The sequence below is a fragment of the Salmo trutta genome, chromosome 2, assembly GCF_901001165.1.
Source record: "Salmo trutta chromosome 2, fSalTru1.1, whole genome shotgun sequence".
Classification (NCBI taxonomy): Eukaryota; Metazoa; Chordata; class Actinopteri; order Salmoniformes; family Salmonidae; genus Salmo; species Salmo trutta.
This window is the reverse complement of record NC_042958.1, coordinates 67,058,565-67,084,470: the sequence shown is the minus strand read 5'-3', so window position 1 is coordinate 67,084,470 and position 25,906 is coordinate 67,058,565. Positions and strand designations below refer to the sequence as shown.

General features: G+C 42.1%; 1 protein-coding gene across 1 annotated transcript in view; it reads right to left on the bottom strand.

Annotated features, from left to right (window-relative positions):
• Positions 1 to 5,135: 5,135 nt before the first annotated feature.
• Positions 5,136 to 25,906, bottom strand: part of gpam (glycerol-3-phosphate acyltransferase, mitochondrial) — a 40,644-nt gene continuing 19,873 nt past the window's right edge. The window contains exons 10-21 of the mRNA XM_029711978.1: positions 22,822 to 23,034; positions 22,527 to 22,640; positions 20,010 to 20,095; positions 19,639 to 19,754; positions 18,100 to 18,170; positions 17,363 to 17,627; positions 16,892 to 17,043; positions 13,412 to 13,489; positions 13,082 to 13,219; positions 9,375 to 9,564; positions 8,970 to 9,028; positions 5,136 to 8,737 (exon numbers count right to left, since the gene is read on the bottom strand). Coding sequence (XP_029567838.1) covers positions 8,621 to 8,737; positions 8,970 to 9,028; positions 9,375 to 9,564; positions 13,082 to 13,219; positions 13,412 to 13,489; positions 16,892 to 17,043; positions 17,363 to 17,627; positions 18,100 to 18,170; positions 19,639 to 19,754; positions 20,010 to 20,095; positions 22,527 to 22,640; positions 22,822 to 23,034 — 1,599 coding nt within the window. The 3' untranslated portion in view covers positions 5,136 to 8,620. The remainder of the gene's footprint in view (positions 8,738 to 8,969; positions 9,029 to 9,374; positions 9,565 to 13,081; positions 13,220 to 13,411; positions 13,490 to 16,891; positions 17,044 to 17,362; positions 17,628 to 18,099; positions 18,171 to 19,638; positions 19,755 to 20,009; positions 20,096 to 22,526; positions 22,641 to 22,821; positions 23,035 to 25,906) is intronic.

Here is a 25,906-nt window from a genome sequence, read left to right as displayed (position 1 = left end):
CTTGCTAGCTCGTGCTTGGCTCTACCCTCCTTGCTTGTTCTGCCCACTGACTAATTTGTTCTCATTGGAAATGACAGGCTGTGGTCTGTCTAGTAGCTAGCTAATCCAATATTCATATTGTAATCCAGAAGTGAATTTATATATAAAAAAAACGAACAAACATTGTAAATATATCTTTTTACAGCTGCGGCAGTTGAGCACAGACACAAGTGAAGTACCAAACCTGCAAAACTTTTCTCAGGTTGAACAACAGAATTCCAGTGGTTAAACCATTCTCTGAATGGGATGTCTTCTATGCCATTAGGATAAACAGTTTAGTTTTTGTACTTACATACTCACCTGTCACACAGATGAAAGCAGAAACCTGATAATAATCTTTGGCCATCATTCAAGTCGGTTCCTCTTCTGGTCTCTGAAGTAGGCTAAACCAGAGAGGATGAGGCAAAAGAAATGTCTTCTCCAGCAGGCGAATTTTTTTTTTTTGCTCACTAAGCGAGGAGTTTTTGTATGGAGGTCAATAACATGCTGACCACACCGCTCACGTCGCGTGTGCTGCAAAATGTACACATACATGTTAATCAATCATTGCGCGCACCAATGAGCGTCTGCGTTGCCAAGCAATAAAATAGAAGTCAGTTCTATTTGTGACGCTGAACGCGCTGCAAGTCCTGCCTCTCCCGTCTCCTCATTGGTTTATAGAAGCAGATACCTACGTGCCATCTCCTCATTGGTTATACCCACGTGGGTGATTGAAAGATGAACTGAGGTTGGTCGGTCGGTCGGTCGTGGTAATACTATGAAAGTTAGATGCCAATCGCCATGTAAAGTCCAAAGAAGAAAAGGAGATGACTAGAAACGATTCAGTTGACCGTTTTATGTGTGGATTAATTGTTGAAGTAGAGGACCTTGTGCATTTCAGGTAAAATAACTCAACATTTATATCCCAGGACAAATTAGCTACTGTAGCAACAGCAAGCTAGCTAAATAGGACAAATTAGCAAGCAACTGCAAGCTAGCTTGCTAATGTCATTGTCGTGTGTGTTGGTGGCAGGGAAGTCAGGCGCAGGAGAAACCGTCGCACACCTATACAAAATACATAACACCAAACAATCTCCAACAAGGACATGAGGGGAAACAGAGGGTTAAATACACAGCATGTAATTAATGGGATTGGAACCAGGTGTGTAGGAAGACAAGACAAAACCAATGGAAAATGAAAAATGGATCAATGATGGCTAGAAGACCGGTGACGTCGACCGCCGAGCACCACCTGAACAAGGAGGGGCATCGACTTCGGCAGAAGTCGTGACAGCTAAATTGCCATAAACGTTTAATGCTTTTCCACCTGTCCCCAAATTAATATAATTGGTTCAGAGTTTGTTTTGATATTTCAACCTGCCTGTCATGATCACGTTTGGTGTGGGAGGACAAAATTTATTTGCCCAAGTGCGTGTGCGGTCTGTGCATTGTGTTAGGTTGTTATGAGTTTACTGTAATAAGTAGGACACGTGACATCCCTACAACTTTGAGAAAAAAACACTATTGGAGTTGTGCGGGATGTTCACACGCGTATCTGCCCTCTCATTGGCTAGAATGGTCCCACCTGATCTTGCCTCCTCCCAACTGATTTCCATGTTTGAAGACAATTATTTTCATTGTTAGAGCGGCCAATTGGATAATATGCGAGTAAACAAACGATTGCCTTCTCTCGGTTTCCCGCATTACTGCTGTCTGATTGGTGTCATCATTCCGTTGGACATTGCAATTGGAACAAAAAATGCCCATAAAATGTATGTAGGATATGTGCAACTGTCCCACGGAATCATTGGTTGGCCGACTTAAAATGTGGCTTAGATTTTTTTCATAAACAGTCATTAAGCTATTTCGTTATATAAGGCTCTGGGCCTACCTATGAGATTACTGTCTTACTTTACCATAACCGAAAACTAAGAAACTTGCTAATACCAATGATAGGAGCAATAATTAGGTAACTGGGATACCGAGATTTCCTGACAAAGCTTCTTCCCGTTTCCCTGAGAAGAAAAGTGATGGGAACCTGAACCAATGACAGACCATTTCTATGCCATACATGCAAATACACAAAATATGCACGTGCAAATAGGTGCTGGAAACAGACATATCATTCATACATTTGACCAGCCATCACAACAATAGTAGCCTTCCATATTTAGACCTACTCAACATAAAGTCCCCAATAGAAAACATCAGTGCTTGCATGACTTCTAGGCCTATCAATTGCATCGATAACTATCATGTGTATGGCTACACGTGACCTCTCCATGCAGTTAGGCAATCCCCATCTCACAAATCTTTTAACTTTAGCTATGTGGCACTGGCAGAGGCTCCAACATAACCTAGAAACTGTGGCACTAACTGAAACTATATCAAAACAAATTTCACATATAATGTATAGCCTAAAGACAATAACATATTACATTGACAACAGTCTGATGGGTGACTATCAATTGTCAAATTGTGATTGAAGACCAGCCTTATGAACAGCGCAGAATTTGTAGGCTAATTGACACAGAGCAGTCTGGATCAGAGCCATAGGAAATATACTTCACGAATGTCTGAGCTCCTCCAAAACCTACCTGATGGTCTAGTGATTTGAGTAAGAAGGTTGGTCGGGGAGGGTGCATGGGTGGGCGTAATCCGCGACAGTCGCAATCCAAAAGTTGCGTGTTCAAGTCGTGTCGGGCCAACGGTTGCATTGAAGATAACCTTTATTCCAAACTTAACCCAATTCACCTAACCTTTGTCATTAGGTCCCCTAACCGTCAACATCTGGTCTCAGATAAATATTTGCAATACTATACCTCCAAGGCATATGATAATTAAGTTATGTCATCTAATTCATATGCTTTTGTACAACCAAGTAAGATGTTTGATATGTCCTCCAGTTCGCATGATATTGTACAACCACTACTTCATTCGTAATGTACCCTCACATTTGAAAAAAAATATTTTTGGTAGGAAGAAGCATTTGCTCCAATCCCTGCGCAACCTTCTATATATAAATCTCATACTAAATTGAGTGTCACAGAATTACCTATAGAATAATACAAATTGCCCCCCCGAGACCACGTTGCACAGAGGCAGGGAAAGGAGCAAATGCTTCTTCTTACCAAAAATATACTTTTTCAAATCCTCTACAATTGCAGGCAAGAGAGCATGGGCCATAGACCGTATGGCACGGGCTTGACTAGTCAGATTCGCAGGGAAATTTTCAACCGCAGCACTATCCATGGTGCTGAATCTCCACTGTTGCGGTTTTTGCTTATGTTTATTTTAGGGCAGCATCGGAAATGTCACAATAAGCGGGTTATCATAAAGTAAAAACAGCCTTTCCAAATTGCCCTGCTAGCCAGGTGCAAGGAGAGAGAGAGAGAGAGAAAAAGGACCTAACTGACTGGCTGACATCTTTCAGTCAAAAGGTAGCCTAAAACGAATGTAATTTTCGTAAATTGACGTTTATTGGGATGAGTCTTGTCTTGGAGGCTGAACCGAGCGATTTCCTGCTAGATGGGCCAGCTGCAAAGTCATGATTAGCTATATTGTACACATTTATGAAAACAAAAACGAGCTTTTTGGTTTTAAAGGTTAGGCATTAGGGCAAGCAGTGTTAAAGTTGGGTTTAATGCAGTGCTATTATTATTTGAAGTTTACCTCCCGCCCCAGTAATTCACAGCTGGTTTTAATCAGACTGGAAAAATTAGGTTAAACTATATCACCATCTAGTGACCACAAGTGAGACAATATTTGGTTCAAGATTCCAGCACTGAAGGTGCGCGGATTAATGCCCAATTTTGGAACCGAGTCTAGTCATAATTTACTGTTGAGAGGTTGAAAAGTGGAACACAAGGTGCAATTTCGAAATGTGGTTGCACATCAGCAGTTTGTTTTCTTGGTATGTCACTCACTCAATTACCCAATGTCTGCAAGCCTTTAAAAACATAACATTTTAGGATTGGTAAATCTAAACTTGTAGTAATCATGGTCAACCAACTGAGGACCAATGATTTTGTTATTCACTCATTCAGATATCATTAAAAAAAAACACACATTTCTCTACACCCCATGGCAAAATGTGTAGAATAACTTAAAATGTTCTCTTCCCTGTCGAAGAGGGGGTCGAAAATGTTTCTCTCTCAAGGTGAGGCCCCCCCGAGGACCGGCGTTGCCCATCCCTGATCTAAGCCAACCCTGTGTCGGTTTTGCTGCCAAACAACCGGTCTATAGAGATGGCTTGAATGGTGCTGCCTGTGCTCTCAGACGCCCTAATAGGACAGATACAAAAGTAGAAGTTGTCTTAAGTGTATGGTTCCCATGGTCTAACCTCTAGCGAGACTGTGTCAGGAGGACCCTTGCTGAGTTTTGAAACTATTGTATTCTTTCTAGTGCAGTGGGAGTCCAAAGAGTACTGCATTACAGTCCAGGAGTGATGGAACAAATCCAGCAGTGAGAGGTTCTGATCAGGAAATATTTGAGGTGGAAAAATGGCTTTATTACTCATCTGTTGATTAATGTCATATAGTTCTGTAGAAATCCAAATGTTACATTGTCCTTTAAGCGACTTCCCCTCATATATAAATAAAGGTTTGGCACGTGTGTGAGTATCGTCTTCATCTCTTCACCTCACATAAAAGGATCTTATTAAGGGACTTTGCCCACACAGTAATGTAAACTGATTACAAATGTTATGGACAAAAGACAATTTTTCATTTTCAAAACGCAGAGGCATGAATGTATCACCACCATTTTTGTGATTGATCATCATTCCTTTCAAAAATGACAAGACAAAACTGCATTGTTAATCATTAATTTATTAAAAAAAAAAAAAAAAAATGTGCTGACAACTGTGCTTGAATATTGTTTTTGTTCTATGGAAGCAGGAACATAAAGAATGACATGTTTTTTAGTAGCTGGTGACTCTTCCTATGGTAAACTTGTGTTCTTGTAAGAAAATAATGACCTTTTGTTTTTAACGAGTTACTACTCTTACAGTGAGTTCTTTTAGTGGCCATGCTACATGGGCCTCAGCTAACATGCACAACATACACCAACAAAAAACAAAACTACAATGTATTAAAAGGCATCATGCTCAAAGAATACAGTTAAGGTTTATTGTCTACAAAAGGTTAACGTCGTTTGTATGCATCCTTTTGGCATCAACATGTTGCCCACAGTGACATGATTCAACCACCATCCAGATGTGCCAAAACTAAACATGTTTGAGCGCCGATTGAGCGAGAGTCTTACAATTAACACATCTATTTGGGGGAAAGGTAAGATACAGAAGTAACAAACCCAACTTGGTTTCCTACTATCACGCACACACACTAGTCTACATCTCTCAGGTTAAGTATAGAGTTCACATTTAGGTACCTATGAAATTGATGGCGACCAGCGGATACATGCACAAAGCCTTGTCTCAATTTGGGCGTGCCACAGGGGTGAGTTTGAGTAACTTACAGAATCTGGGTTTATTATTGCTTTAAATACTGGTCTCTTGGAGAGACAGTCTGTACCGAGAGAGTAGATCGTTAGCTGTGATTGTGTTCTTATAGTGTGCGCTGCACACCGGTGTCCACATTCAATATCTGTACCGTGTGGCACCTAGCAAACAAGTTGCTACGAAAGTGTATTACCCCATGTGTGGTTCCCAAAAGAAACAGCCAGGCCCTGGCAACACCAAATGAGCTTTGTGCTCATTTAACTCCCCTTGCGAGCCTCTGCTATTCAATGGCGTCAACTCTATCCTAATGAATACTAAAGACGGGCAATTCAAATGGAAAATGACAGTCCATATCATAATGCAGAGTTGCATTCAGGTCCAACATTTTTAAACAACCGACACCAACGCAGAGTTCCAGTGTTTAATCTAAACAGTTTTACACAACTACACTATAAATACAGGGAAATGGAATCTGCTACATTTGACATTGACTCAAGCTCAGCTTAATGCATTGAAACTAATTTTGATGAGTTACATATCACTGTGCCTTTGCAGACCATGATTCCCAAATTAATAAACAATATCACAATAGGGATTATAGACAAACCCATATTTCTCCAACTTAACACCCTACAACACCAAATTAGTATATTTCTTCAAATCAAAATTGGTAGCAATAGTGTAAACTAGACTGATCTTGAGACGTTCCGTTTTGTCATCTCTCTAGTTCATCTTTTTCAACGTTTATGTCATCCCTTGCACTTTCATTGGCTTCCCCTCTGCTCCCATTACCTCAAACCTTCATTTTCAAACTAACTTGTGCTGCACATCGGCATGAACGACCCCAACGTCTCAGAGACCCAATATTACCAGACGGGGAGTTGGGCCCTGTTCATATACGTCTAGAACATGAAATCATTCCTTCTTTCCCTCCTTGGCAAGGATGGATCAGACAGAGTAATAAAGTACAGTAGAAACCTTGCTTTCACAGATCAGAGATGTTCAAGACAGGAGAAATGCATTTCTAAAGTCTTAAAACAGTGCCCCATTATCCAGCCAGAGAGGCTAGTCCACAACAAGAAGGGTCAACACACACTTGTAAAAGGACAAGCCGTGCAGCTGATGGATTATTAGGGTCATACTCCATACCAAAGACAACCAGGAGAAATGGAGTTGGTACATCAATAGTCCCTCTATCCTAACTAGCTAAAGCTTTGCGGCTTTACATGAGGCTAAAAAGCAAAAAAGGGAGACAGATCTTTTCCTCGAAGTGACTAAAAATAACCTATTCCAGCGTGCAAAGCGATCTAAGCCAATACCTCCCATCTAACTTGCTAGCTTCAGGAGGACCAGTTAGCTTGTTTGATGAACCAAATGACATATTCATCAGGTATTTACCGTTCATAACCAAAAGGTCCTCCTGTGACTATGCTAACGACAGAACCTTGTCTGGAAGTTGTGCGGAGGCAACCATGTGAGTAACCAAGTCGCCCTAAGTAAAGTTATTCTACAGTACAGTCTTTTACGAGTAAGAACAAGTCAAATTTACAGAGTAGTTTCCCCATCCCACCCGCTACAAGGAAGATAAAGCGGGAGACCATAGATAAGTTCACGGAAAACGAAAGGCTTGCTATGCTGATCTTACGCCTTATGTAACTCGTATGACAGGTTTGAGGAAGTGTGCTCTGATGCGTCACATTCGTGTAGATGTTGGGTAAACGCACACATCGGATCCCCCACCCCCGTACCCCAAAAATGATTCACGACAAAGTCAAAGTATACATTGCAAGAGCCTTGTATGCCATTTAAGGCTTCCAAGTACATTTAGTAATATACAACGCGTGTTGTTTTAGCAACACTAAAATCAGTTATTACATTTGAATCATTTTGTAAAAAGGGTGCCAGCGCTGCAATGACCTACTTGGCTGCACCGTAACCTTTGCATGACTACAGTTTTAATACCTAAACTACATACTCTCGTGCATGAAAAGGAAGTGCTGGATTTTGCAAGGTATCGTAATGCTTCATGACTCTTGGGAAGAGTATTTATTATTATTCTTTTTAAATATTGTGCAGCAATTAATATTTGTTCATATCAGCTCTCTGCTTTAGTTACACATTTTGAGAAATTCTAATTCCATTTCGGCAGATGTAAAACACTAACAAAATGTTTGACATGTAGCTACATTGCTGTTCCAAATGGCTATGGAAATCATACAACTAGGTATTAACGCCAGGAATTCATGTTGAACAGCGGTAAGTGCCTTGGAATTTGAGCCACATTTGCCAATTCGGTCAGGGAAAAGAAAGTTAGCGCGACGAGTCTGCCGATTGTCAGACATCAAAGCGAGTGGCCCGTGTTCAAGGTAACACAAGGGGCAAGTTTCATGTGGTGGTTGCACCAGAATGCCCTTTCATTCATACAACATAGAAAAATATCAACACAGGAGGTTAAAGTCTTTAGAGGTGTACAGAACCATGGGCAGGCTGCTCACTGTAGATATGCCCATGGACTAAACTTGAGATGAGTAACACTTGTATATAGTGAGTTCTTTGACTTGCATGCTTTTAAATTTTTTTTGTAGTCTTCTTCATTATGTCCGTTTCTAATACGTGGTTTCAGTTTCTAACGTATGGATAGGGGCCTAGCAATGAGCAAATGTTCTACATGCATTCTGGTGCAAAAAAATGCCCTCTGCCTCTTATTTATTTTTTTACACCAAAGGCATTGTTTTTTTGTGTTTGTAAAGATGACATTCATTTACTGGACTGAGAGAAAAACAATATGATTAGTCCAACGAAGATGAGTATGTATTCCTACAGTTAATGAATCCGTATTCCTATAGTTAAAAGACCAATCCAATTAAAAACTGACTTTCACTGAAGGACGATTATAGAGTCAGATGAGGGACAGTTTTGTTTTTTTCCTTTCAATCTAGCTGCACAGTTCTACAGGTGGAAGGGTCTCAACTGGAGGAGGAAGACTGACTTCAAGTCTCTTCTGGCTAATAGTGGTTTCACGAAAGGCACTTCCTGGTAAAGCTTTCCATAGAGTAGCACCTCTGATTGGTTAGAACTAGCCAGTAAAAGCCCTTGTGGAGGGGAGACAGGTTGGGTGGAGCTCGATGGGAAGGTTGTAGGTCACAGGAGGGTGAAGCCCAGGATGTAATACAGGAGCTTGTTCCGATTCGCCTGAGGTAGGAAGGTGCTGCTCAGCTCCACCAATGACACATGGTTCTCCCGCCTCTCCTTCAGGACCTGCAGCCATTTAAATTAGATAACACCAGAGATGGACATTTAAAAAAAAACACACATTTGAACAGCTTATTGGAATTGAGATTAGAATATCAGCAGAGTTTGTTCTGCAGTGAGCCACCACTGAGTTTAGTGCATAGATCTTTTCAGAAGTTGACTAACAGAAGACAGTCTTCAGAACTACCAAAACAGAGGGAGGATGGATGCTACATGGTAGAACCTAGCGGTCTCTCACCCCAAGTTCCTTAAACGTTCTCACGGTGTTCTTCACGAGGTAGTGTGTCGCACTTTCACCTAAGAGAAGAGAACAGAAGAGGAGAGAGAATCTTATTTCGGGTTGTTTGTCCTGACTAAGATGATCAACCTCGGGAGCTGTATGTAGTAGTCTCAGAGTAGTGCCGATTTGGGATCAGTTTAGCCTTTTAGATGACAATGAATTAGAGTCCATTGACGTTGGGAGCTGACCCTAGATCAGCACTCCTACTCTGAGAAACTTCATACTTATGGCCCCAGGTCTGAACATTAGTATTAAAAAAGGTGATATTAGGCAGCATTACAGTGTACGATTTGCAGAGCGCCGAGGTCTTTATCTGGTAAAAGCCGCAGTATAGAAAATAAAATGTCAAACAACGGTTCGTACCGTAGGCGGCCACTCCCTTCTCGGTGCGTGTGAGCAGGTATCGGAAGAGCTGCTGCGTGTACTCGGGCTCGGTCATGGGCTGGCTCAGGCTGTGGACAAAGATGGCCGCCCCGCTGTAGGCCTCCAGTACGGGGCTGAGGAGACGCTGCAGGAAGACAAAGAACTCCTGGTGCTCGGGGGATAGGCTCACCTGTGGACACACACAGCAAATGGTCAGAGATGTATTTTTTTTAAGTTTGACACAGCTCAGGATTGTTGTGGACAAAACAGCAGCAGAAACACTGGACCTGGTGCATAAAGGTGTAGGCAATATCAGCGTGTGTAAGGGTGTATGTAGTAGGAGTTTGTAATGTAAGGGTGTATGAGTCAAGGTATAATTGCAGAATAACAAAAAGGGCTGCATCCTATTCGATATGGATAAAAAGTAATAGCACAATAAATTGACATTTTGCTCGATAACAATGCTGCAGTTACTTCCTATTATCGCCAGGGCTCTAGACTAACTTTTTCCACTACCATTTAGTAGTAAGACAAGAAAGAAGTTAGCTATTTGAGCTAACATGATCAGGGAAAGCATGATTGATGTGTAACAAGTCAAAATAGGATCCAGATGGATCCGATTTCTTTTTGGCTCTTTAGAGATTAATATGCCTGCATCTTTTTTAGGCTATTTACCACCTGAAGAAGTGGGAACTAAAAACACATTAGCTAGATAGAGTGAGTGAGAGCCGACAGCTCAGTGGCGACGCGTCATTCAGGGCAAGTGGGTCTCAGCCGCACCACCATCCAGCAGATACATCAGTTTTGCATGCAATTCTGGCATTCATTCAGGCCACAACATATCTCAGTTAGCAAACATGTTTCAGTTTTTTTAACTGCTTGAATAATAAAATCATACACGGCCGCTTCCCAGTTGTACTGACGTTTTGGTACATTTTCTTTGAGTAAGGCAGCTCCCGTATTCAGCTATTTCAGCCTCTTTTGAAGCTGTTACGGAGGGGCTAGCCCTCAATTTTCTCCGGTTGCGCGTGATAGGATGCGTGTAATTGGAGCATGCTGAAGAGATTCAGGTGGGTGAGTGAAGGATAGTGTGTGACTGCAGCACATACTGGGAGGTCCTGGCAGCTTTAGCCCCCTTGGGGTGCTGCCATAGAGTTACATAAGTACTGCCCCACCCAAAAAGCCTCAAGGTCATTGGCCACAGATAAATGCACATCTTATCTCTGGTAGCTTTGATTGAACTGAACTTCATATTTGTTTATCACTTCTTATTCAGCTAGCTGAAAAGTCATCATACATTTTTATATTTGCATGTAAAAATATATTTAAAATAATAAATAAAACATTAGCCACCGCCGCAGCTACAGGGCAGATATTTTCTTTGTCGGCAGCAGATTAATGCACAATTGTCCACGTGTATGGCGTCGTGTGGGCGAGCAGTTTGCCGATGTCAGTGTTGTGAATAGAGTGCCCCATGGTGGCAGTGGGATTATGGTATAGGAAGGTATAAGCTATGGACAACGAAAACAATTGCATTTTATCGATGGCAATTTGAACACGCAAAAATACCATGACGAGATCCTGAGATCCATTTTTCTTTAAGGTATCTTGTGACCAACAGATGCATATCCATTTCCAGTCATGTGAAATCCATATATTACAGCCTAGTGATCCTGTGTAGCTCAGTTGGCAGAGCATGGCGCTTGCAGCGGCAGGGTTGTGGGTTCGATTCCCACGGGAGACCAGTACGAAAAAAGTATTGTTTATGTACTCACTACTGTAAGTCGCTCTGGATAAGTGTGTCTGCTAAAGAATTTATTTTAGACTAATTTCCTCATATGAACTGTAACTCAGTAAAATCTAATAAAATTAGCTATATCTATCAAAAATATAAATGCAACACATACATACACAACATGGACATAAGTATGTGGACACCTGCTCATCGAACATCTAATTCCAAAAACATTCATATGGAGTTGGTCCGACTTTGCTGCTATAACAGCCTCCACTCTTCAGGGAAGGCTTTCCACTAGATGTAACATTGCTGCAGAGACTTGCATCCATTCAGTCAGTCACAAGAGCATTAGTGAGGTTGGGCACTGATGTTGGGCGATTAGGCCTGGTTCGCTGCCGGCCTTCCAATTCATCCCAGAGGTGTTCGATGGAGTTGAGGTCAGGGCTCTGTGCAGGCCAGTCAAGTTCTTCCACACCGATCGACAAATCATTTCTGTATGGACCTCGCTTTGTGCACCGGGGCATTGTCATGCTGAAACAGGAAAGGGTCTTCTCCAAACTGTTGAAGCACAGAATCATCTAGAATGTCATTGTATGCTGTAGCGTTAAAATGTCCCTTCACTGGAACTAAGGGGCCTAGCCTGAACCATGAAAAACAGCCCCAGACCATTATTCCTCCTCTACCAAACTTTACAGTTGGTACTATGCATTGGGGCAGGTAGTGTTCTCCTGGTATCCACCAAACACATATTAGTCTGTCGGACTGCCAGATGAAGCATGATTCATCACACCAGAGAACGCGTTTCTACTGCTCCAGAGTCCAATGGCGGCGAGCTTTACACCACTCCAGCCGACGCTTGGCATTGAGCATGGTGATCTTAGGTTTGTGTGCGGCTGCTCAGCCATGGAAACCCATTTCATGAAGCTCCCGACGAACAGTTCTTGCTCCCATAGGCAATTTGGAACTCTGTAGCGAGTGTTGCAAACAAGGACAGATTATTTTTATGCAATACGTGCTTCAGCACTCGGTCCCGTTCTGTGAGCTTGTGTGGCAAAACCACTTCGCGGCTGAGCCATTGTTGCTCCTAGACGTTTACACTTCACAATAACAGTTGACTGGGGGAGCTCTAGCAGGGCAGAAATTTGACAAACTGACTTGTTGGAAAGGTGGCATTTTCTGACGGTGCCACGTTGAAAGTCACTGAGCTCTTCAGTAAGGCCATTCTGCCAATGCTTGTCACTGGAGATTACATGGCTGTGTGCCTGATTTTATACATCTGTCAGCAACAGGTGTGGCTGAAATAACCAAATACACTAATTTGAAGGGGTATCCAGGTTTAGTGCCAAAATAAAAAAGGCAACACTTGAGTAAATGAGGGATATAAAGTACATTGAAATCAGGTGATTTCACACAGGTTTGGTTATTGAGTTAATTAAGCAGTTAGCATCCCATCATGCTTAGTGGTCACGTATAAAAAAAAAAAGCCCAGTTGCCCATTATTTTGGATACCATGGCTAGAAGATATCCCAGTGGCTTTGAAAGAGGGGTCTTAAAGGAGCATAGTATGTGTGTGTGTGTGTGTGTGTGTGTGTGCGCGTCCCAGTCACCAGATCTCAACCCAATTGAAGACGTGAGATCCTGGAGCGGTGCCTGAGACGTTTTCCACCACCATCAATAATACACCAAATGATGGACTTTATCTTGGAAGAATGGAGGAGTTGCATCCCTCCAATAGAGTTTCAGACGTTTGTAGAATTTATGCCAAGGTGCACTGAAGTGGTTTTGGCAGCTTGTGGTGGTCCAACGTCCTAATAAGAAACTTTATATTGGTGTATCCTTTAATTTGTCAGTTATCTGTATCTATTGTACTACTTTTGATTGTACTATATAGGGGGGAAAAAAGTGCCATTTTGGACACCCAAGCTAACTGACTGGTGATCGTTTTCCAAGGTCAGTGTGGCTGGCTTACTTTGAGGTAGCGGTCCCTCTGCTCCTCTGCAAAGTCGCTGTCCTCGTCCTCCTCATCACTCCTCCACGACAGGGGCTCAGGGAACTTCTTAGGCCATGGCTCCTCGGTGGGGCTGGGGGTCAGCTCCTCCTGGTCCTCCTGGATGAATACACGGACACACACAATAACACAAACGTGCGCACACACACACACACACACACACCACACACCACACGGTTCAGAACATTTGCTAGAAAATTCAGTTAAATATAAGCATTTTCAATCAAGATTTCATTTGAGACTGAAGACCTTGTTTTGGCATTTTGCAGCCGGACAGCATGTAAAACTCACCTCTGCCACATACAGAACTCCATACTGGATCAAACGGCTGACAGCATCGTGGAACACCTGATAGATAGTCTGACAGGGCTGGAGAGGGAGAGGAGACAAAAGGTCACTATCGAGAGAGACACACAGTACAGATATTGCGGTAAATAACGTGTAGATCCCACATTGATACAGCTTTCACCCTGGATGAACATGTGATATATTGTGGACCATTAAGCAACATTTCCCCTTTCCGCTCTAGTGACTAGGGTGTATCCAGATTTTCATATCGGCCTCATTCCGGGATTTATGGTATTACCGTCTTAGTGCACAAGGGGAGCTAAAAATGAAGGGAAAAAAATGCCTATTTAACACATTTTACTAAAGAATTTCCAGAGACTGCTAGCTAAATATGCCAATGAGCAAAAATGAAGATAATGGCAAAGACAGGCAATCCAGCTCAAAGTTACACAAGAAAGTATTCATACCCCTCAACTTATTCCAGTGTTTTACAGCCCGTTTTCAAAATTGATTTAAGACATGCTTATTCCCCTCACCAAACTACACACAAAACCCTATAATGACAAAGTGAAAACATGTTTTTAGAAATTTTTGCAAATGTATTGAACATGAAATACAGAAATCTCATTTACATAAGTAATCGCACCCCTAAGTCAACACTTCGTATTAGCAACTTTGGCAGCAATTACAGCTGTGAGTCTTTATGCGCTTTCCACACCTGGATTGTGCCACATTTGCCAATCATTATTTTCAAAATTCTTCAAGCGCTGTCAAATTGGTTGTTGATCATTGCTAGACAATCATTTTTTACATCTTGCCATCAATTTAAGTAGATTGAAGTCAAAAGTGTAACTCGGCAACATACACTGTCTTCTTGGTTAAGTAACCAGAGTGTAGATTCGGCCTTGTATTTTAGGTTGTCCTGCTGAAAGGTGAATTCATCTCCCAGTGCCTGGTGGAAAGCACACTGAACCAGGTTTTTCTCTAGGATATTGCCTGTGCTTAGCTCCATTCCATTTTTTTTGTCCTGAAAAACTCCCCAGACCTTAACGATTACAAGCATACCCATAACGTGATGCAGCCACCACTAGGCTTGAAAATATGGAGAGTGGTACTCAGTAATGTGTTCTATTGGATTTACCCCAAATATAAAACTTTGTATTCAGGATAAAAAGTTATGCTTTGCCACATGTTTTGCAGTATTACTTTAGTGCCAACATGGGGAAAAAGTAAAAGGGGTGTGAATACTTTCTGAAGGCCCTATAGGTAGGAGTATACGATATACACCGGTATTGATGCATGGACCAGTTTGGGCTTTTACTTTTACCTTCTATACCAGTATTTCAATGTTTGGTTTGTTAAATGTGATACGCTACTCTGTTGTGTGTAGCATCCATTTGTATTCGTTTACTCCGGTACTTGAGTCATCCCTCTCCTCTCCTGCCCTCTCATTGCCACTTTCCACACAGACCAAGCCCCACCCCGTCACTCAAGGAGCACAGTTGTTGCTCAACCACAAGACCATTTGCGTTCAGTCTGCATGGTCAATGCAGCACATGCATCAAAATGTTGATGACAACGATGCTTATTTCCACTGCGTCTTAATATAAATCCACAAGCGTTCTACAATGACACTATTAATTTGTCTATCTTACAGTCCGCAAACAGTAAGTTTTTAGCAAGTTGTGGCTAAAATAAATTGTTTTAGCTGCTAATGCTAATTGCTAGTCTGAGTAAACATAGCTAGCCAATACAGCCTGATACCAGAGATGGTGTAGGCCTAAATCAGCATGTTGTTTGTGCAACACTACCTTATAAATCAAAGAGGAAAAGGTGAAGCATGGACAATGTTAGCTACACAAAGTAGCTCAGAGAAAAACACTTAACGTAGCCAAAGATTATAGGGTCCCCTAGGAAACACTGCTCAACACTTTGGTCCCTACCCTGTCACAATAACTCCTCCCTTGCTTTTTTATTTTTGTCATGTCAAAAACTATATTCTAAGGGCCCACTATTATATTTTAACTACAGAATTAAAATAGTCTATTTCCATGACTCCAACAGAGGCCGTGAAGGCACGGAGCTCGGCCCCAGTGATGTACTGAGCTGTATGCACTAGCCTCTATAGCGCCTTGTGGCCGGATACCAAGCAGTTGCCAGCGGTGCAGCGGTGATGCAGTCAGTCAAAATGCTCTCAATGGTGCAGCTCTAGAACTTTGAGGAAACGTGGCCCCATGCAGAATATTTTAAGCCTCCTGAGGGGGAGCCTTTCAAAGCATTTCATGGCTACAGATGTGAGTGCTAACCGAGCAATAGTCATAGACAGGTTACCTTGGCGTTCTTGGGCACAGGGACACATTCTTGTTGAGTTTGGACATTTACAAGCGAACTTTAACGAGAGACATTGTGCAAATTAACAAAGTTGATTTATGCTTGTCTGACAGAAAAATAGCACCAGCTCTGGAGCAGCATGTGTTCACGCCGTCTGTGCGGAGACTGAGTCGCTAGGGCAATACCTGCTCTGCTTGGAGAAGGGCCGAGAACGGAGAAGAGAGAAAAAAAACGCAAGGAAATCAAAATAGCAGTGGCAGCTGTACAGATAACTCATCCAAAGAGCTTTGACTTCTCAAACACAGCAGAAAGATAACACTATAGGATGTCCCGTCTCCTTATTAATTAGGCCACTTAGCTTACAAGCAAGTAAAACCAAATACCAGCTACCGCTTTTTCCCGTTGTGCTATTTACAAAAACACTTGACTGGCTCAACTGTTCTGGGGAACTACGTTAAGTTTCATAACGTAAACTAATGTGACAGGTGAAATGAAGAATGCAATGTGCTTTATCTCCTAATGTATTGCACAAGTTGCCTACAGGTATTAACTTAAAAAGTAGCTACAAATATTCACATTTTATTTTTTTTAATAATTCAAAATAAATTGTTTTGATAGTGTTGAAAAACCATCCTGTGGCCATTTCCAAATATCCAGGTATACCACCAAAGCCTACTCCTGACTCAAGGAAACAGTGCTTTATCTTCCCTGCTAGGTGGTGCAGTTGTATCATAGTTCTATCAAAATGGTAGAAAACACTGATTTGGCAGAACAGAAATACTGCACAAGCAGTCTCATCTCTTCCATTTAGCACTTACTAAGGAAAACTTGTTATTTGTTTCGTTAGTCCATTGTTGATATAGTCCCAAAAGGTTTTGCCTGTCAGCAATCAAGTTAAGACATACAAGTTATATTTCTCGAAAAGCTTTGGAACTATATCAACAGTGGACTAATGAAACAAATACCAAAATAGTTTTGGGGTGTAATTTTCCTATGTACACATTTTGAACAAGATTGCGAGAGAATAACTAAAACGGAGTGGCTGTTGAAGAAGTTGTGTGCGTAAAGTAACACATGCGCAAAATGTTACAAGGTTGTTAAGTGCACGGGATAGGTGTACTGGGGGGAGGGGGGTGGGAGGAAGTGACTGACCGGTGCAACAGCCACTTCGTTGGTGAGGAAATGGGAGAGGCCAGCGGCCTTCCGGATCAGTCTCTCCTGACTGAGGAGGATGCTGGGCCCGCCCTGCTCCCCCTCCACCTCAGACGCCGCCTGTTCCCGGAGCAATGCCAGAGCACTGCAAGCTGAGAGGGCAACATTTTAAAAAAAGAAAAAGAAAAAAAGAAAAAAGGGGGACACAGAACGGATGGTGAGACGTCAAAATGAAACCGTTGTTGAGACATTGATGAAAATAAATGTACATTAGTGGAGGCAATTCAATATATTAAAGTCATGTCTGCAAATTCTCTACAAAAAAAAAGAAAAGAAATCTGTACAGAACCCAAAAGGGACTGGCCGCAACACACAATTGGGAAACACGGATAAATTGGTGTACTTTATTTCACTCAATACGTTTCCCCATGTCAAAACAGAGTGGCGGAGTACAACGTGCGGTGCCAGTACCTATGATGGCGTCCGAGATAAAGACATGGAAGAGGCCGTTGCTGTAGAAGTTGAGCTCGAACAGCGCCGGCACCGTTTTGCTCGGGGCGATGGTGAACTCCGTGTTGCGGTTGGTGCTGGTCACGTTGACACAGTTGTCCAGGAGGTGGAGAGCGTGCATGACCACGTCCTCGGAGTTGCCGGAGAAGCCCAGATCAAAGTCCCGCGACAGGATCTCCTCCTTCATGTTGAAGAAGTCCTCCACCAGCTTGGACAGCGCAACCCCCTGGAGCAAAGGGGAGACACACAGACGTTGTGAAAAATAATACTTCCACAATGTTCATTCAAAATGTTCATTCATAAAATACTTGCAAATGTTCATTCTATACTTCCACAAAGTATATACCAAGTATACTTTGAGTAGCAATGTGTAATTTTATTGACAACTTCAAATGGTCAAATCCACATTATGACATCATACCCAGCTAGGAGTAATTCCTTTTTACATAAAATCAACAAAGTCAAAATCTGCAATGATCGGCTCATCTCGATGTGGGTTATGACTCAAGGGCCTCAAATCAGGAAGAGCCAATAAACAGCAGTCAAGGCAGATTCAAATTATTGTTGTTGACGTCTGTTAGCAGGGAGTTAAGCGTAAGCGCATCAAACCGTGAATGGGGATAAATTACTTTAATGCAAGGCCTTGAATCAAAAAGTGATCGTTGGATCTTATTCTTGTGAAAAGTAGGGCTGCTTACCTGTCTGTGTCTGTAAAGGAGCAGACAGGCTACAATGTGGGTGGACATGACCGCGGAGGACTTGTTAGCCGCTGTGGGAGGGAAACAGAGATTGCATGTTATCTGACCAGGGTCATAGTCAGGAAGCCCAGATGGATGACCGAGAGAAAGGACAGTAAACAGTGAGAGACTGTCTCTAAATAACATGACAGTGTCAGCTGGCGCTAAAACAGGTCAAGGCCTGTATTCCTAAAGCGTCTCAGAGTAAGGGTGTTAATCTAGGATCAGCTTGGACTTTTAGATCATAATGAATACAATTTCATGGACATGGGGACTTGATCTTAGAACAGTACTCCTACTCTGAGACACTGAATACGGCCCTTGTGAAATTAATCCTTTTGAACTATCAACTAAGTAGACGAGATGTCACTTCTTGAAGTGAGATGGAGCTCTATAAAAAGGTGGAAAATGTGTTATATTTTGCCTAGGGTTTGCGATTTCTATATTGTTCTAACAAAAAGGGACAAAAAAAAGGGTGCAAGATAAGAGGACTGGGAATAGGCTGAACATGATAAAGAGGGAGAGAGAGCAAAAGCAAGAGATAATTAGACTTGAGGGAGAGAACTAGACGCAAGAGGGAAAGAGCAAGAGTGTGTGTGGGTTTACAAAAAGGCATCATTTAATCCAATACAGTACAATCTGACTGCAGAGAGGGTGTCTTTAGTGCCTAATCTTGGGTTTAATGTCAGTCTGGGTGTAAAACATTTACAACTGCAGCCACTGATACTGCAATTCCACCCCTGACCAGATCCTCTATCCTCCCCTCGCTGGGATTGGCTGAAAACAACATGCCATATGGCTCTGTAGCAGCTGATTGGCTGACACGAATAGGACTAGCTGAGGAGAATGCCCCTGAATGAAGCTAGGGAGAACCGGTTTGTTTTCAGACCACAGCACAAAGCAGATTGTTGTCGGGGATCATGAAAAATGAAGTTCTAAGGTCATATCCTTCAGTGTAGGTTCTAAGTATAAGGATTTGTTTAGCAAAAAAGGGGGTGCTCTTGGAGAGAGGAGTGATAAGGAAAGTCAAAGTGCAGTAAGCAGATAACAAGAGAACAAATGTGAGGGGGACTAGATAAGTGGAGATCATATGAATAACACAGGAAATATACTTTTTACAAATGCACACATTTTACAGGTACATAAGAACACGTGTTATATTATTAAAATAAACTGTTTTGGATGAAGAGTCGTTGGCTGAAGAGTGCGCTACTCTAAACCAATTATCTGTATCTGAAAATGTCATGGGATGCAATTGAACCATCATTTGCTTACGCTTTTAGTTGGTGGCCCCACTGACGGTGCACGTGGAGAGTTGCTTCAATAAATGACTACGCTAGGACTATAATAAAGTGCATACATTTTTTTGTATGCGTTTGTGATCCCTGCAGGAACTGAAACTGCCACTGTGGTGTTGCTAGCATCGTGCTCTTACAGACTGAGCCACACAAAACCAACATAGGACTAAGACCTATAAGAGGGGGTGTTATTGTTACTTACTGAAGAGCACGTGCTTGGCCAGGTTGGCGATGACCTGTCTTCTCCAGGGTTCGTCCGACAGGTCCCTGGAGTTGGGCTGCTCCTCCTGCTCGCCCTCAAACTGGGCCTGATCTGGTCTGAACCAACACACAAAGGGAGGGGGAAACATTTCTAAAAGCTTTAAGGTATTGTGTTTCACTTGAAAACAGAATAACATTTAGTAAATATACATGGAATCAGCACCATGTCCGTAATGTGTATGTTAAATGTTTTATTATGTGGTGGTATGTAAGCCTTTGAACATATTTACTTCCCACTTGGGAATAAAGTTCAATTAAATCCAATGGAATCACGTAGGCCTGGTCCAAAAGACAGTGTGTATGTTTACATACTGTGCATCGATGATGGTGGGCACCAAGGTCTGTTCCAGGGAGAGGGTGGGAGGAAGATGCCGACTTCTTTGCGTGTCCAGGTACTCCTTAAGGACACACAAAAAGATAGGGCGACATCTTGCATGAGTAATTGGCAGTGAGCAAAATAAACATATTTCCAATCGATTGAAAGGTGAAGGCATGGCGTCACGCCGACCCTTGAACAACCGTTGACTAAACTCCTTGTTAAATATTCACCTGTTTAGCACACATCATTAACGTTTCCTATTCTAACATTTCCTATAGATTGAGTTTTACAGTATTTTTTGCACAGATCAAGGCTGGGTTTCCCGATAGCGATGGAACTTAAGCTAACGAGTGTTTTGACGATGCATCATTCCTACAACGGTTGAAGACGTAACGTGCATTTCCCAAAACCCCACGGAGAGAACGTTCTATAACTGCGTCGTTACTTCACAATACTGACGGAGAGAAATCACCTACAGTGCCTTCAGAATCTATTCATACCCCTTGACTTAATCCATTTCGTTATGTTACAGCATGAATACAAAATGAAATACATTTCCCCGTGCATCCATCTACACACAATACCCCATAATGACTAAGTGAAAACATGTTTTTACAATTGTTTGCACATTTATTGAAAATTTGAAATTTCTGTTTTTCATTTACATACACTACCGTTCAAAAGTTTTGGGTCACTTAGAAATGTCCTGGTTTTTGAAAGATGTATTTTTTATTTTTTTAATAACATCAAATTGATCAGAAATACAGTGTAGACATTGTTAATGTTGTAAATTACTATTGTAGCTGGAAACAGCTGATTTTTTTATGGAATATCTACATAGGCGTACAGAGGCCCATTATCAGCAACCATCACTCCTGTGTTCCAATGGCACGTTGTGTTAGCTAATCCAAGTTTATCATTTTAAAAGGCTAATTGATCATTAGTAAACCCCTTTGCAATTATGTTAGCACAGCTGAAAACTGTTGTTCTGATTAAAGAAGCAATAAAACTTGCCTTCTTTAGACTAGTAGAGTATCTGGAGCATCAGCATTTGTGGGTTCGATTACAGGCTCAAAATGGTCAGAAACAAAGAACTTTCTTCTGAAACTCGTCAGTCTGTTCTTGTTCTGAGAAATGAAGGCAATTCCATGTAAGAAACTGCCAACAAACTGAAGATCTGGGACAATACTGTGTCCTACTCCCTTCACAGAACAGCACAAACTGGCTCTAACCAAAATAGAAAGAGTGGGAGCCCCCGGTGCACAACTGAGCAAGAGGACAAGTACATTAGTGTGTCTAGTTTGAGAAACAGACACCTCATAAGTCCTCAACTGGCAACTTCATTAAATAGTAACCACAAAACACCCGTCTCAACGTCAACAGTGAAGAACTAGACACTAATGTACTTGTCCTCTTGTATTTGTCCCCTTCTAGGCCAGCGTCCCAGAGATGTCCCCAAAAAATGTTCACGATCATTTTTGGGAATTGCATGTAGATGGGTGAGGGAAAATCAATTTTGAATTCAGACTAACAAAATGTGGAATAAATCAAGCAGTATGAATACTTTCTGAAGGCACTGTATATGGCAGAAAATATTAAGGCAGCTAATTCTAACGCTTACCCTAAGCTATAATAACAACGCACTAAAATCACAGATGTGGCACATCATTGCACACAAATGTATTGAAGGAAAAATTACACCGTAGCCTACAATTAGCAAAGTACACTGTTACAGTAACATTCTGGATCAAAAATGGGTGGTGGCCGATTCTTGATACACAGGAAAATGTTGAGCGTAAAAAACCCGCCAGCGTTGCAGTTCTTGACACACTCAAACCTGTGCGCCTGGCACCTACTACGTTACCCAGTTCAAAGGCACTTTAATCTTTTGTTTTGCCCCTTCACCTTCTGAATGACAAACAATCCATGTCTCAGTCCATCCATGTCTGTCTTAACAAGTGATATCACTAAGGGATCACAGCTTTCACCTGGTCAGTCTCATGGAAATAGCAGTTGTTCCTAATGTTTTGTAACTTAAGTAGCAATGGTTTGGAACAACAGCTTGGAGATTTATCAATGCTCCTATGAAGGTTCTAACAATGAATTTAGCCTTAAGATGCTTTTGGAAACCGGGTCTAGTACTCATGTGTGACAAATTTCAACCACAGTGTTTCACCAACCTTTCCATAAGTCTGCCCCACTTACACAACTTTCTTTAGGAAGTATTTAAGATGAATTTCATCTCCTCTGTGAGCGGATAAGACTGGGACGTGTTGGTTAGGCACCACACGAAAGACGACAGACTGAAACAGGTAGGGACTACCTGGACTTATCCAGTAACAAACGCTAAATATCGTTTTCTATATCGTGCCCTTAACACGACTCTGTTGCACTTTACAATGGGAGTTAGTTGACGTTTGGTAGGTTAAAAGAGGGAGTAGGCTAGTTGACATTTTCAAAAGGTTCAGTTAACAGAGGAGCTTCACGGAGGTCTCGCTCTCAGTCCTCACTTTCAGAGAGAACGGCTGGGTGAAGTCCACTCTCACACAGCCGTAGTTCTTCCGCAGCATCCGCAACACTCCGCACGCAACACCCCACAGACTCTCATTCTTCTTCGGCTTCCCCTGAGGGTTGTAGACAGAAATAGAATTCACACATAGCTCTATGGTTATACACATTTAGGGTGGTATTCAGACACATTCCCCCCCAACTACAAAACATACACCAACACAAATCCAACACACAGAACCCATCACACACACACGCGCGCCTTTGCCTGCCCCGCCCGCAAACACACGTCCGTACCAGCTGCTCACTGTTGTAGTTGCCCTCGAGGATGCGGTCATAGGAGATGCCCACGGGCACCACCATCACTTCGGGGATGACGCCGTTGCACAGGGCGTCCACCACGATGGAGAGCATGCCGGCGCGTGCCGGGGAGGGCTTGCCGCTGCGGGAGCGCGTGCCCTCCAGGAAGACCTCCAGGAACTGCTGCTGCCTCAGCAACTCCTCTGTGTACTAGGGGGGAGGAAAGAGATTAGCAATATGATAAATTAGCTGTTTTTGAAACATGCTTACACATGGGTTTAATCTACTCATCTAGAACTAAATTGCCAATTTCTACTCCCGGGCGCACAACACACACCAGAACAATGGACAGCCAAGTGCAACCTGGTGCATCTGACCAGAATACCAGCTGACATTTGTTAATTCTGACGATTCTGTGTGTTGAATTGTAAGTAGCAAGTAGCCACCACTCGTCGGCACCCAGCAGGTGGTCCCTACAACACACAGCGGCGAAAGCAAGAGATGCAACAGCCCCCTACTGCGGTTAACCGACCACAGTTATGGTGTGCGTGAGCTTTTGTCCCCATTCTGTAGTAAATGCAATGTGTTCCAACTGGTCAACAGCTTCGGGACAGTGTAAAGGCTTTAGGGAAGTGATGCTTTGGCTTTAAATAGTCCCATGACATTTGACAGAGCTGGGAAATAGACCCATCATGAAACAAGAGATGCAATGATGCCAGTGGCCTTGTATTTAGTCAGTTATTTTCCCTGCACAATTGCTTCCTCCCGGTTCATTAGATAAACAACCAAGCCCTCAGACTACCCTACTATAACAAAGTCTGATTCAACAGCAATGCGTTTGTGTGTATTTCAAAAATTCTGACCATGCATTAGCCAAATAGCCTATGGAGGTCTTTGCCCTCATGCTTTTGCATAATTCACATACAGTACCAGTCAAAAGTTTGGACACGCCTGCTCATTCAAGGCTCTGGAATCATATAGTAGCCTCCCACTAAAAGTTTAAACAAATACAAATTAATTTTATATTTGAGATTCTTCAAAGTAGCCACCCTTTGCCTTGACAGCTTTGCACACTCTTGGCATTCTCTCAACCAGCTTCACGAGGAATGCTTTTCCAATAGTCTTGAAGGAGTTCCCACACATGCTGAGCACTTGTTGGCTGCTTTTCCTTCACTCTGCAGTCCAACTCATCCTAAACCATCTCAATTGGGTTGAGGTCGGGTGATTGTGGAGGCCAGGTCATCTGATGCTGCACTCCATCACTCTCCTTTGTCAAATAGCCATTACACAGCCTGGAGGTGTGTTTCAGGTCATTGTCCTATTGAAAAACAAATGATAGTCCCACTATGCGCAAACCAGATGGGATGGCGTATCGCTGCAGAATGCTGTGGTAGCCATGCTGTTTAAGTGGGCCTTGAATTCAAAATCAGACAGTGTCACCAGCAAAGCAGCCCCACACCATCACACCACCTCCTCCATGCTTCACGGTGGGAACCACACATGCAGAGATCATCCATTCACCTACTCTGCGTCTCAAAGACACAGCGGTTAGAACCAAACATCTCAAATTTGATGATTTCCACCGGTCTAATGTCCATTGCTCGTGTTTCTTTGGCCCAAGCAAGTCTCTTCTTATTGGTATCCTTTATTTGTGGTTTCTTTTCAGCAATTCGACCATGAAGGCCTGATTCACGCAGTCTCCTCTGAACAGTTGATGTTGGGATGGGTCTTACTTGAACTCTGTGAAACATTTATTTCAGCTGCAATTTCTGAGGCTGGTAACTCTAATGAACTTATCTTCTGCAGCAGAGGTAACTCTGGGTCTTCCTTTCCTGTGGCAGTCCTCATGAGAGTCAGTTTCACTATAGCCCTAATGGTTTTTGCAACTGCACTCGTAGAAACTTTAAAAGTTCTTGACATTTTCCACATTGACTGACCTTCATGACTTAAAGTAATGGACTGTCATTTCTCTTTGCTTAGTTGAGCTGTTCTTGCCATAATATGGACTTGGTCTTTTACCAAATAGGGCTATCTGCTGTATACCATCCCTACCTTGTCACAACACAACTGATTGGCTCTAACGCATTAAGGAAAGAAATTCCACAAATTAACTTTTAACAAGGCACACTTGTTAATTGAAACGCATTCCAGGTGACTACCTCATGAAGCTGGTTGAGAGAATGCCAAGAGTGTGCAAAGCTGTCAAGGCAAAGTGTGGCTACTTAGAAGATTCTCAAATATATTTTCATATTTTTTTTTAAACACTTTTGGTTACTACATGATTCCATGTGTGTTATTTAATTGTTTTGATGTCGTCACTATTATTCTACAATGTAGAAAATTGTAAAAAATTAAGAAAAACCCTGGAATGAGTAGGTGTCCAAACTTGACCGGTACAGTACCTCCATACTTCGTTTCACGTGTTCAAGTATCCATCCCCATTTTTAAAGAGCATGTCTCTTCCAATTACCAAAGACAAGGTCCGCCAACATATTTACAATTATTCAGTCCTATATAGCCATATCAACGGCAAATTTATCTTGTGACTCGCACATACAATTTATAGGAGCCTAATATTTAAAAAAAAAGCTCTGGAGAAGTGTGAATGTGATACGTAAAGCTATTTAGGCTTACATGTATTGAATTAATTCGATACATTTGAATGTATATTTTAGCGCGATGTTCCAAATGCCCGTATCGCAAAAATATGTATCTCCTTATCCAGGTAGGCCACTTGATTACAATACCTAAATAAGTTAACAGGCTGTGTTGTCCAACAGTTGGAGACGGACAGGAGGGTGTATTCATAACAGTTCAACTGTTCTACCTTGTTAGCAAAGCAAATAAATCCAAGTTGGTGGGACTTAAAATATAAAGATTAGCTGGCTACTCACTAGCACGTGGGGCTTGTGCTTGAGGGATAGAAAATGAATACGGGTCTCATGAACTATAATACCTGCTACAAGAACTTAGTCATTATTAGTGGAGGTGCATTGTGCATGGTTCTGGTTAAATTTTTAAGACTTGAAAGCCAAATCAGTGACTATTGCAAAAATGCAGGTTAAACTATTTAAAAAATATA